Source organism: Pelophylax lessonae (assembly GCF_965119305.1).
Source record: "Pelophylax lessonae genome assembly, chromosome: 8".
Taxonomy (NCBI): Eukaryota; Metazoa; Chordata; class Amphibia; order Anura; family Ranidae; genus Pelophylax; species Pelophylax lessonae.
This window is the reverse complement of record NC_138775.1, coordinates 221,582,592-221,595,802: the sequence shown is the minus strand read 5'-3', so window position 1 is coordinate 221,595,802 and position 13,211 is coordinate 221,582,592. Positions and strand designations below refer to the sequence as shown.

General features: G+C 47.6%; 1 protein-coding gene across 1 annotated transcript; it reads right to left on the bottom strand.

Annotated features, from left to right (window-relative positions):
- Nucleotides 1-3,972: 3,972 nt before the first annotated feature.
- On the bottom strand, nucleotides 3,973-4,961 carry IER5 (immediate early response 5). The gene has a single exon (XM_082265272.1). The coding sequence runs from the start codon at nucleotides 4,834-4,836 to the stop codon at nucleotides 4,039-4,041; it is 798 nt and encodes a 265-aa protein (XP_082121398.1). The 5' UTR covers nucleotides 4,837-4,961; the 3' UTR covers nucleotides 3,973-4,038.
- Between the last annotated feature and the right edge of the window lie 8,250 nt (nucleotides 4,962-13,211).

Sequence of the window (13,211 nt, the reverse complement as noted above, 5' to 3'; positions counted from 1 at the left end):
GAAGAAATCTCCACTGCCAGCCATTGTATCTGATAGGATGCAGTCACTGTTCAGCCAACAATTCTCTACCCATTTTAGTTCAGACAGAACCACCCAAGGCTTGAATTCCAGCTGATTCAGCAGAAATGGGCCAACCTTCGAGCCACGTATGGTCATCCTAAAACTGCACCACTCTGGAGAGCCGGCCACACTGCCTGCAGTCTTCCAATTAACAATGCTGCTCAATGAATAGGAGCCTTGTTGAGTGGAAAACCATGCAAGGAGATTGTAGAAGAATCGGTCCCGCTCTCCAGCGTGCTGCCATGCACAAGGCAGATTCTTCCTGTTTTATTTGTAAAAAAAAAAAAACATTACACATTATGCAACATGACTGCATATCTATAAAAACAAGGCTTTAACCTAAATATATTCAACAAGGTAGTGCTAAGCACAGCAACCACATTTCCAATTACTGCAACCAAAGCAGAAGAAAGCCAGTTGGCTGCCAATGGTTCCTGTACTTTGCACCTAGCTTGTATAGAAACAAAGTGCAATAACAACGCCAGCTTGATTAGCATGAACACTGAAAGCTGTGCACCAACAGTGCTTAATGCATGGTGATTTTCCCCCCAAAACGCTTTTGAATAGGTCTATGAAACATAAAAAATATCCCCCAGGCAACCAAATGACACAAAAACAATGGAAACTTTTCAAAATATTTAATACGTGTCAAACACGTAGAAACGCCATTTTATACAGAAATCCAGGTTACAGCATTGTGCATTAAAAATACTGTAAACTCCCATGGTAATCGCTTCTTGCCAGAAATCCCATCTTCTAAAACAAAGGCGGGAGATCCGGCTAACATGGACAGAGCTGAATGGATGACAAGCACCAAGTCTGATGGAGCTTTCAACAAATACATATACAATATGACAGGGCTTCTCGACTCCCTAGATTAACAAAGAAACACGTATTCACTTCCTCATGCTTCAACAGTTCAACAATCGTGTCTTGGTATCGGGGAAGCCAGTACCGGCAATTTTGTCTGTGCACCAAAATTAGAAATATCTTTAGGGTTTGAGGCCAGAATGAGATTTCTGGCTCCTAAGAAAGCGGAAAACTGAAAATAAAATCCACAGTGATTATGAATTAGTAGAAACCGCAGGCTGGCAGGAAAGTGATCCAAGATTGCAGTAAGAGGGATTTACTGAGGGGAAGAAAAAAACTGGTGCCCGCATAGTCAGTTGTTTGGTATTTTACACAAGTCAGGACATGTAACAGGAAGGAGTGGCTGTGTAAACTAACATTGCGGGCCCCAGCACACAATGAGTGGGAGAGGGGCAGTGTAAGCAGATGGGAACTTCCCTTCCCCCTCCCTAAATGGGGAACTCCCAGTGCACGTGGTGTCCAAAAGACAGAAGTGGGGGATGGTGAGACATTCTTGGAGGGGGAGGGGAATTACGTGGACAGATGTGAACTGGGGAGGGGGGACTTGGGCTGCCAAGTGTTCAAGAATTACTTATAAGCATAGAGAAAACATTTCTGGTGCAAGACAAACCACCCACTTCCCTCCCGAAAAAATAAACCTTTAGATTTTCAGATGGTAACACACAACCAATGCCAGGAGAGCGTTTGTGGCTTTTAAATATATATTAGATTTAAAAATAAACCTTTGAAGGATCGGTCCACTTTAAACTTCTATTTTCAAGAGACAAGCTTCTTTTATGTCAGGAGGAAATGTAAAGGTGACATTTTTTGTGGCCCCCATATTAGACAAGTGCAATGCTGGATACACACCCCACAATTCTGACCATTTCCATTCAACCAAAGCTGATCAAACATACCAAGGCAATCTATTAACAGCCACTTTTTGGTGGTTGGTGTGGATCTATTTGGTACTCTGAAGATAGATTGAATTGCCAAGTGTGCAGCCAGCATCAGACTTGTGTCCACCCCCAGGGATGGAAGCTTGAGAGACCTCACCAAGTTTGTGGCCAGTGTTGACTCAACCACCCCAAAAAAGCAAGCCTGATCTACAATAATTAACCAAGTGTGTGGCCATCCCCAGACTCCTCAAAAATCCAAAAGAATGAAGTATGATCTACAACAGTGGTCCTCAGGGCCCACTAACAGGCCAGGTTTGCAAGATAACTAAAATACATCACAGGTGATATCATTTGCTGCTCAGTGATTGCAGTACTCTAGTCTGCATCTCCCCAAGGTAATACTTAAAATCTGGCCTGTTAGTGGGCCCTGAGGACCGTAGTTGAGGACCACTGATCTACAAGACTGAGTCCAGTGTGTGGCCAACATTGGACTTATAAATCACCCAGAGGAAAGCCAGATCTACAAGACCTAGCCAAGAATATGGCCAACATTGGACACCTGTGACCATCCTCAGACTCCTCAACCACCTAAGAGTGTTTGAGAAGTCAAATGTTGGCCACACACTAGAAATGGTCTTGTAGATCAACCATTAAAAGGAAAACCTGGTCAACAAGACCTAGCAAAATGTATGGCCAATACTGCCCCCCCCATGACCACTTGATCTACAAGACCAAGCCCTGGACTGTTCAACCACCCCACATAAGAGTTCCCATCTACAGGATCAACCCAATTTGTGACCAGCTTTGGGCGCCTATGACTACCACAAGGAATAGAGCCTAAACTATACCTTATAGTGTGGCCAGCCTCATACTTCTGGATCCAACCCAGGAAAGAAGGCCTGACCTATATGTGACCAGCACTGGACTTCTGTGACCACCCCACATAAGGGTGCCTGTTCCACAAGACCTAGCTAAGTATTTGGCCAGTATAGACCTCTGTCCAGGAAAGGGTGTCCTATCTAGACCTAGGTTTGTCAGCTGTAGACTCCTGTGGAGAGCCTTATCTGAGTGTGTGGCCATCCCACATAAGAGTGCCTGTTCTACAAGACCTAGCTAAGTAAGCATTAGACCTCTATGACCACCCCAGTTAAGGGCGCCCTATCTATAAGGGTTAGCTTAGTGTGGCCAGCCCTAGACTCCTGTGGGAAGCCTGATCTAAGCGTGTGGCCAGAACTAGACCCCTGTGACCACCCCAGGAAAAGGCACCCTAGCTATAATACCTAGTGTCACCGGCTGTGGAGAGCCTGATCTAAGTGTGTGGCCAGAACTCAACCCCTGTGACCACCCCAGGAAAAGGCACCCTAGCTATAATACCTAATGTCACCGGCTGTGGAGAACCTGATCTAAGTGTGGCCAGAACTAGACCTGTGTGACCACCCCAGATAATGGTGCCCTAGCTATAATACCTAGTGTCACTGGCTGTGGAGAGCCTGATCTAGAACTGGACCTGTGTGACCACCCCAGGTAAAGGCACCCTAGCTATAATACCTAGTGTCACTGGCTGTGGAGAGCCTGATCTAGAACTGGACCTGTGTGACCACCCCAGGTAAAGGCACCCTAGCTATAATACCTAGTGTCACTGGCTGTGGAGAGCCTGATCTAAGTGTGTATCCAGGACTGGACCTGTGTGACCACCCCAGATAATGGTGCCCTAGCTATAATACCTAGTGTCACCGGCTGTGTAGAGCCTGATCTAAGTGTGTGACCACCCCAGGTAATGGTGCCCAATCTATAAGACCTAAGCGTGCCCAGCACTGGACTCTGGTTGGGTTGGATTAAACCTAATCCTAAAGACCTCACCACAAGCAGAAATAAAGCTCGTCTCCTTACACATCACTAGTTTAACGTGGAGTGACCCTTAAACCTTTCCTGTGCCAAGGCTGAAAAGGAAAAGGTCAGCCGGCCCCTTGGTACCAGAAGGTGGCAAATCATGATGGTGACTCCTGTAACCCCCCCACACATCTGAAATGTCATAACACAAACAGGCGTCCGTCCGTCCGAGCCACAGACATAGAAGACAAGGACATGGCTCCGGGTCAGCTCTCTTTCCCCAATGACGGGGAGGGGGTTCTCGCCCCCCATTGATAGGAGGGTACCCCCTCCCCCCGGGTGATCAGTGCTCAGTGGCCCCCCCATTGTCTATAGGCAGGAGGGTGAGTCCAGGCAGTCATCAGAAGGCCTCTATGGCCGTGCTCCATGGGGTAATATTGGAGCTGATAGCCGGTTCGGTAGCACAGCTCTGTCCGGATGGAGAGTCCAGCTCCTGCACCTCCTGTCCGGGTTCCTCCTCCTCCTCTGCACTCCCCGGCTCCTTGGTGAGAAGTCCGGAGAAGCTGGAGCCGAAGATACTGATAAGATTGGCCACATTCTCCGTCTCCATCTCCTCCTCGGCCTCCTCTGCAGGCTCCGGCACTTCCTGCTCTCTCTGTTCCCGCCTGGCTCTCTTCATAGCCGGCCCATCCGGCGCGCTGCCCCCGCTCCTCTTCCGGCAGCACGGAGGGCTCTGCGGGGGTTCGGCGGCCTCCTCCTCCCGGCTCGGACAGTCCAGCGTACAGTCCGGGTGTGAGTGACAGGAGCAGCAGGGGAGCCCCCGGGGAGGCGTAGGGCAGACGCGGGGTTCAGGGCACGGACAGGCCCGGGGTAGGCGGCTCTCGGTGCGGGCACACGATGACGAGTCTTCCCCTTCCTCCTCCTCCTCCGGCCCGGGGCACGAGCAGCTCTCCGGCGCCCGGTAGGCCTGCGGGGGGTAGAGCGGGTATTCTCCGTGCAGCTCCTCGGCCGTCTGGCTCAGGTAAACCTGCTGGGCGCTCCGCAGCACCAGGGACACCATAAGGTTCTTATGCAGCTTAATGCCGCCCCGCTGTACCCGGGAATGGTAGATCTTCCCCAGAGAAATACTGACAATGCGGTGCGCCTCCAGGCGGAAGCCCAGCCCGGGGGGGCTCTCGGCCTCGACTTCACGCTGCATCTTATAGGCTGCCGGGGTGAGCGCGGCTTCGTTGCCCAGCGTTGCTGATCTGTTGTGTAACGTGCAGGAAAAAGCAGCAGCAAGACCCTTCCGTGACTAGGTCCAAGCGCCAACTATGCGCGGGCGCGCTTCCTTCTCCGCCTTATATAGGTGACGCGTCACTTCCCGGTATCCAATCACAACGCCGCGCAGACCCACCCCGCCCTCTTCCGTGCTAAAGCGCCTACTCGTGTTCACGTGATTTCCAACCAATCACCTCCCGCTCGGACAGACATCAGAGTTCGAACGGGACCCGCGTACAGTGCTCTTAAAAGGGCAATGCGGATTCACCAGCGGACCCACCGAAATGGCATAGCAGACTCAGCCTGCGCCTAGAATAATGAATAAGCATCCACGTTACTTTAGATAATTCTCGCTGTTGTACAATGATGGAAGGTGTTACAATGTAGATGTTATGGTGACGTGTAAGGCGTAATATAGGCAGAGGCGCTGGTCACCCTGAGGTCACTCATGTCGCCGCTTTAAGGAGAGCTGTGTTTTGGTCGTGTGTTGGTTCCCAGGCTGATGTAATGCGCTTGTAAGTTTCAGACCCGGTCACGTGACGCCGCTTGAGGTCAGAGAGGCCGCCTGCTTATTGTCTGTGTGCGGGAGCCGCGCGGCCTTCCTATGTGCATTCATGCACGCACACACATCTTCTATAGGGACAGCGGGAGCCATGGGGAGGCCGGAGACACTGGCAGCCCTTGTATTATACCAGACATACAATACAGCCACAGAGCTTCCATTTCTGCTTCCCCACAATGCATTGCACAACTTAAATAAGGCATGAGTAGGCCGCCAGGCCTAGAATTCCTGCTGTGACGCAAAGCACTGTGGTCTGGGCATGTGTGCTGCTCCCTCTGCAGCTAAAGAGGGGGGTGGTAAAAGCTGAACTAGGGTATTTTACCTCCCCTCAACAGCTAGTGTGAGGAAGCCGCTAGGCTACGTTAACCACTTCACTTCCAGAAGATTTACCCCCTTCATGACACTGCGTTACTTTAACCATTCGTGGACCACCCACCGTACATTTACTGCGGAGGGGCGGCCGCTCTGTGCCAGATAACATGCCTATGATCTGACCCTTCCAGGTCTGGGGCGCACACACCGCCGGTGACCCGATCCCACTGTGATTATACACAGAGGGAGCCTAGCGGCAGGCAGATTTAACCCCCCCCCCCTTCATGACCAGGCCATTTTTTGCTGTACAGGGCTGCGTTACTTTAACCACTTGCCGACCGCCGCAAGTACATATACTGCGGCGGTCAGCCCCCTCACAGGCAAAGTGATGTGTATATATACGTCACTAGCCTGTGAGGCTCTGGGGACCGGTGGCGTGCTCCCGCGTGGTCACGCACCCCCCCACGCGTGTGACCCGCGGACCCGATGTCCGCCGGTCACTCGGCGATCGTCGGGGGGGAGAGGGAGAAAGGCAGGCAGCTAGTGTAAACAAGCCGCCTGTCATTCTCCCCTGTGTAGAAACTGTGATCATACGGTTCTACTATGTAGGACCGTTGATCACTGTTTCTACAGCTCAAGCCACAGCCAATCACAGTTAGAATCACGCCCCTAGGGACACACACAGCCCCTCCCTCTCAAATAAAGTTAACCCCTTCACTGCCAGTGTCATTTTACAGTAACAGTGCATATGTATAGCACTGATTACTGTAGAAATGTCACTGGTAACCCCAAAAATGTCAGTCAAGGGTCCGATCTGTCCGCCGCAATGTCGCAATCCCGCAAAAAAAATCGCAGATCGCCGCCATTACGCGTTAAAAAAAAAACAACAAAAATGACAAAAATCTTTCCCTTTGTTAGTAATAACGTTTGCGCAAACCAATCAAAATACGCTTTTTGCGATTTCTTTTACCAAACATATGTAGCATAAAACAAATTGGCCGAAAATGTTAAAAAATTTTGATTTTTACATTTTTTTTGGGGGGAATTTCATATAAAAAAATGTGAAAAATATTGTTATTTTTGCAAAATTGACGCTCTTTTTTTGTTTATAGCGCATGATCAAAAAATCGCACAGGTGATCAAATACCGCCAAAGGAAAGCTCTGTTTGTGGAAAAAAAAGGACGTCAAATTCGTTTAGGCACAGCGTTGCACGACCGCGCAATTGTCCGTTAAAGTCACGCAGTGCCGAATCGCAAAATACCCCCTGGTCAGGAAGGGGGTAAAATCTTCCGGGGCTTAAGTGGTTAAAGCATATTTCCACCCAAGAGTGTAACTTCCACTCATCCGCTTGCCCCCCCCCCCCTCCAGTGCCACATTTTCCACCTTTCGATAGGGGAACGGGTACATGTTTTTGACAGGTACCCTTCCCCACTCCCGAGAGACAGCGGCGCTGTCCCTCGGAAGTTCCGTCCTCCTTCCCCCCGCCGCTGAGCCAATTAGAATGTGAAGCGCGCTTCATGCATGCGCAGTAGGGAACCGGCTGTGAAGCCAAAAGGCTTCATTGCCGGTTTCCCATAGAATGAATGGCAGGGGCAACACCTGACAGCCAATCCGAAAATCAACTGGGGTGCTGACATCGCAGTCTCCCCGGACAGGTAAGTGTCTATTTAATGAAAGTCAGCAGCTACAGTATTTGTAGCTGCTGAATTTTAATTTTTTTTTAACAGCTGGAACACCACTTTACTTGCAGACCACCCACCGTACATTTACTGTGGCAGGGCAGTTGCTCTGTGCCAGATTGCGTACCTATGATCTGACACTTCCAGGTCTGGGGCGCAGACACCGCCGGTGACCTGCCCCTGCAGTGATTATACACAGCAGGAGTCCAGCAGCAGGCAGATTTAAATCCACCCCCCCCCCTCCCTTCATGACCTACCAGGCTATTTTTTTCTGTACAGGACTGGATTAATTTAACCACTTGCGGGGACTGACCATTATACATTTACTGCGGCAGGGCAGCTGTTCTGTGCCAGATCACATACCTATGATCCGACACTTCCAGGTCTGGGGCGCACATACCGCCAGTGACCCGCTCCCGCTGTGATTATACACAGAGGGAGCCCAGCGGCAGGCAGATTTAACCCCCCCCCCCCTTAATGACCGGGCCATTTTTTGCTGTACAGGACTGCTTTACTTTAACCACTTGCAGACCACCCACTGTAGATTTACTGCGGGAGGGCAGCCACTCTGTGCCAGATCACGTATCTAGTACTTGATCCTAAACTTCCGGGTCTGCGGTTTTTGCTGTACAGGACTGCGTTACTTTAACCACTTGCAGACCGTACATTTACTGCGGCAGGGCTGCCACTCTGTGCCAGATCACGTATCTAGTACTTGATCCTAAACCTCCGGGTCTGCGGTGCGCGCACCACCAGTGACCCGCTCCTGCTGTGATCACATACATCGGGAGCCCAGTGGCGGGGACGGCGGACTCAATGCCTGCCAGCACCCGCTAATTACACAGGCAGAACGACAATCTACCTATGTAAACAAGGCAGATTGTTGTTCTGTCAGAAGGGAAGGCATGGATTCTGTGTTTCTTCAAAGCAGGAAAGCGAATCTTTGCCTTTCCCTAGTAAAAGCCCCTCCCCCAAAGTGAGAAATCCCAGTCTAGGCACGCAGTTAACCCTTTAATTGCCCCTGATGTTAACCCTTTTCCAGCCAGTGACAGTGCATATTTTTTTAGTGTCACTGGTTCAAAAAAAGGGTCAGGTGTCTGATTTGTATGCCGTAGAATCGCAGTCCCACTATAAGTCGCTGATGAATGAGGGGAAGGTCTTATCAAAGCTTGGAATGGCAGCAAGGCTGAGAAATGTTATAATGGGGGATTTTAATTATCCAGATATAGACTGGGCAGAAGGAACTGTGCATTCGTCTAAGGCTCGCCATTTCCTAAGTGTGTTGCAGGACAATTTGATGGGTCAGATTGTAAACTCACTAACAAGAAACATTGCAATACTAGACCTACTGATTACGAATAATGCAGACCTGATCGAAGATGTAGGGCAACTTAGGAAATAGTGACCATAGGTCAATTAGTTTTAGTATAAATCACAGAAATAGGAAACACAAGGGTAATAAGAGGACACAGAATTCCAAAAGAACCAACTTCCCTAAACTGTGCTTTTTGCTAGACGATATTAAATGGGATAGAATCATAGGAACAAAGAATACGGATGAAAAATGGGAGTGCTTTAAGATTATACTAAATAAAGGTATTGGACAGTGCATTTTAACAGGGAATAAGTTTAAAAGAGCTAAAATAAACCCTGGGTGGCTAAACTCAAACGTAAAAATGCATATAAAAACAAAAAGAAAAAGGCCTTCAAAAAATACAAGACTGAGGGGTCATTGTCAGCATTCCAACATTACAAACAATGCAATAAGAAATGTATGAGCACAATCAAGGCGGCTAAGATAGAACACGAAAGGCACATAGCGAAAGAGTAAAAAAAAAAAACCCAAGACATTCTTTAAGTATATAAATATTTTGAAAGTGAGGCCAGAACATATTGGCCCCATAAAGGATGATGAAGGGAATTTGGCTATAAAGGACAGAGAGAAGGCAAAGGTTCTGAATGAATTCTTCTCCTCAGTCTTCACAAAAGAAACAAGGGGGGGTGGGGGGGTACAGTAACCTAAACTGTATTGTTAATAACCCGTCACAGGAAGTACCCTCATGGTTAACAGAAGATATACTCTGAAATAGACTTGAAAAACGTAACATAAATAAGTCACCGAGACCAGATAGCTTACACCTGAGGGTCCTTAAAGCAGAACTCCACCCAAAAGGTGAAGTTCCACTTTAAGGAATCATCCCCCCGCTCCTCTTGCACAATTGGCACTTTTGAGCAGCGGGGGGGAGCAGATACCCGATTTTGACAGGTACCTGCTCCCACTTCCGCGGTTCTCAGCAACGGAAGTTCTCCTCCCTCCCTCCCCCTGCAGTCTTCTGGGACACTGACAGGTCCCCAAGACTGCATCCACCAGTCCAGGATGTGACTCGCACATGCGCAGTGGGCACCGGGCTGTGAAGCCGCAGCCTGTCACAGCCAGGTGCCCATAGTGAAGATGCCGGTGCCGCTGAGGGAGGACGGAGGATAAAGACGGTTGGGGTGAGCTCACCGCTGGACCTTGGGACAGAAGAGTGGCTGTTTTTTAAAAGTCAGAAGCTACACTTTTTGTAGCTGCTGACTTTTATTTTTTTTTTTTTATAGCTGGCTGGAGCTCCTCTTTAAGGAACTCAGCCAGGTGATAGCAAGGCCATTGTTCCTAATTTTTATGGACAGTCTACTGATGGGAATGGTACCAGCTGATAGAGAAAAGCCAACGTGGCACCAATATTTTAAAAAGGCCGAGATCTATCCCTGGGAAATACAGGCCAGTTAGCCTAACATCAATAGTCTGCAAGCTTTTGGAGGGGATGATAAGGGACTATAGACACGATTTTAGTAAAAAAAACTGTATCATTAGTAGTAATCAGCATGGTTTCATGAAGAGTCATTCTTGCCAGACCAATCTATTAACCTTCTATGAAGAAATGAGCTGCCATCTAGATCAAGGAAGGCCTTTGGATGTGGCGTATCATGATTTTGCAAAGGCATTTGATACAGTTCCCCACAAACTTTTACTGTGCAAACTAAAGTATGTACGTATGGACCATAGGGTGTCCCTGGATTGAAAACTGGCTTCAGGGGCGAGTCCAAAGGGTGGTGATAATTGGTGAGTACTCCGATTGGTCTGGTGTGGAAAGTGGGGTCCCCTAAGGATAAACAATCTAGAGGATGGGATAAACAGCTCAATGTCAGTATTTGCGGACAATACTAAGCTAAGCAGGGCAATAACTTCTATGCAGGATGTGAAAACCTTACAAGAAGACCTGAACAAAATAATGGGGTTGAAAACTACATGGCAAATGAGGTTTAATGTTGGAAAATGTAAGGTAATGCATTTGGGTGCCAAAAATATGGATGCAAGTTACTCACTAGGGGGAAAACCTCTGGGAGAATCTAAGATGGAAAAGGACCTGGGGGACCTAGTAAATGACAAGCTCAGCAATGGCATGCAATGCCAAGCCGCAGCAAGCAAAGTCAACAGAATATTGACATGTATAAAAAGGGGATTCACACCAGAGATAAAATGATAATTCTCCCACTCTACAAGACTCTGGTCCGGCCGGATATCGAGTATGCCAGTCCAGTTCTGGGCACCAGTGTTCAGGAAGGATGTGCTGGAACTGGAGAGAGTCCAGAGAAGGGCAACAAAGATAATTAGGGGAATGGAGGACTTCAGCTATGAGACTACAAGCACTGAACTTATTCTCTCTGGAGAAGAGACGATTGAGGGGGGATATGATATCAATGGACAAATACTGTACTGGCGACCCTAGCATAAGGAACAAACTTTTCAGCAAAAGGGAATTTAAAAAGACGCACAGCCATTCACTAATATTAGAAGCAAAGCAGTTTAATGTTAAGGATTCTTTACTGTTAGAGCGGTAAGGATGTGGAATTCTCTTCCACAAGCAGTGGTATCAGCAGGGAGCATTGATAGTTTCAAAAAACTACTAGATGGGCACCTTAACGACCACAACATACAAGGGTATACGATGTACTATTGACATAAACGCTTATACACACACACACTCATTCTAGGTTGAACTGGATGGACTGGTGTCTTTTTTCAACCTCACTAACTATGTAACTATTACTAGTGAAAAGAAAAAATCCCATAGTTTGTAGACGCTCTAACTATGCTTACTGAGATTTTTTTTTTTTTTACCAAAAATATGTAGCAGAATACATATTGTCTAAACAGATGAAGAAATTATTTTTTTTTAAGTTTTTTTATTGGATATGTTTAATAGCAGAAAGTAAAAAATATTTTTTTCAAAATTGTCAATCTTTTTTGTTTATAGCGCAAAAAAAAAAGCGTAGAGTGAAAAGTACAAAGTAAACCATTTTAACTACTTGCCGCCCACCCACAGTGTATTTACTGCGATCGCGCGTTTACAGCTGAACTTCCAGGTTTGGGGTGTGCATGTTTGCGTGCCCCCTACTGACACATGCTGTGATTGGACACAGCACAAGTTTGTCAGCAGATTTCAGCCAATGATTTATGGCTGAAACCTGCTGATCGGCTGTGGCCAATCATAGCACAGAGATCTGTGTTGACAAACACAAATAGCTCTGTACACAGACAGTGATCTGTCTGTTTCTTCTCCCTGAAATCAACTCTGAGTTTAGGGAGAAAAAGCAGCACACATATACTTGTTAGGTAGATAGTTATGGGCCATACACACTATAAGATTTTCTGAAGACTTTTTCCTTTAGACTTACCAAAACCATATAATATAAGGTCAAACCTAAACACTTTGAATTTGTATGCAATCTGGCAGGCCCTTGCACTACATAGAAAAGGTAAATCTAAAGGAAAAAGTCTTCAGAAAATCTTATAGTGTGTATGGCCCTTTAGGCCCCTTACACACGGGGTGGGCGGGAACCTGTCCACTGATGGGGGGGGGGGGGTGGCTGGTCCGTGTCCGCTCCGCTAATGCAGAGCTGACACAGCCCACTCTCCTCTATGGGTGGTTAGATGTAAACGGACTGCCTGGCCGTTTACACCCGACTGCCATCCGATCCGCCAGGACTGAGCATTGCCATGTAGTGTTGGTAGAGGGCATGCCTAAGCCTATGCCAATACTGGTTTTTGGATTTCTGGTGGTATCTGAATGTGTTGTCATAGCCTAGTGCACTGTGGCATCATTGGCTGTAAATCACTACCATTAGTTTACGTTATTTGTTTCCAGGTTTACTTAAAGTAAACCTGTGCTATGCCTATGCCAAGAGAAGGGACAATATAACTTAAATGGGTCCCTCCTGCACTGCTTATACTTACCATCCAGTCCATTTCAAGAGAAGAAGCCCTGTGTAGGCTCCAAGTCACACTGGTTGGACCCTTTCCCCATCCTAAGGACCCTTTCCCCATCCTAACGTAAGAGACCATATTCCTAGGAATTGGATGCTTAGTCATCCATCACTGCAGTGTGGAAGAATATACTAAATATTTCTCTATATTCTGAGCAGAAACAGAGCAAATGTGGAGTGAATAGAAGGTGGATACAGGCATTGGGGTGGGGGGACAGGCACTAACGTGAACTCGATGCATTGTCCTGCGTGGACAAAGTGTCATCATGCCTTATGGTGCGCAATTTTAAGGCAACCAATCATTTGGAATAAGCTTGCAATGCACATTAACGCACAAAAATGGAAATACGTTTCTAGGAAGTCTAGCACAACGCACAACATGTACACTACATTAGAAAAAAAAGTTTATCTCCATGCACTGTATTGTGTGTTGTCCTCTACTGGAATGCACT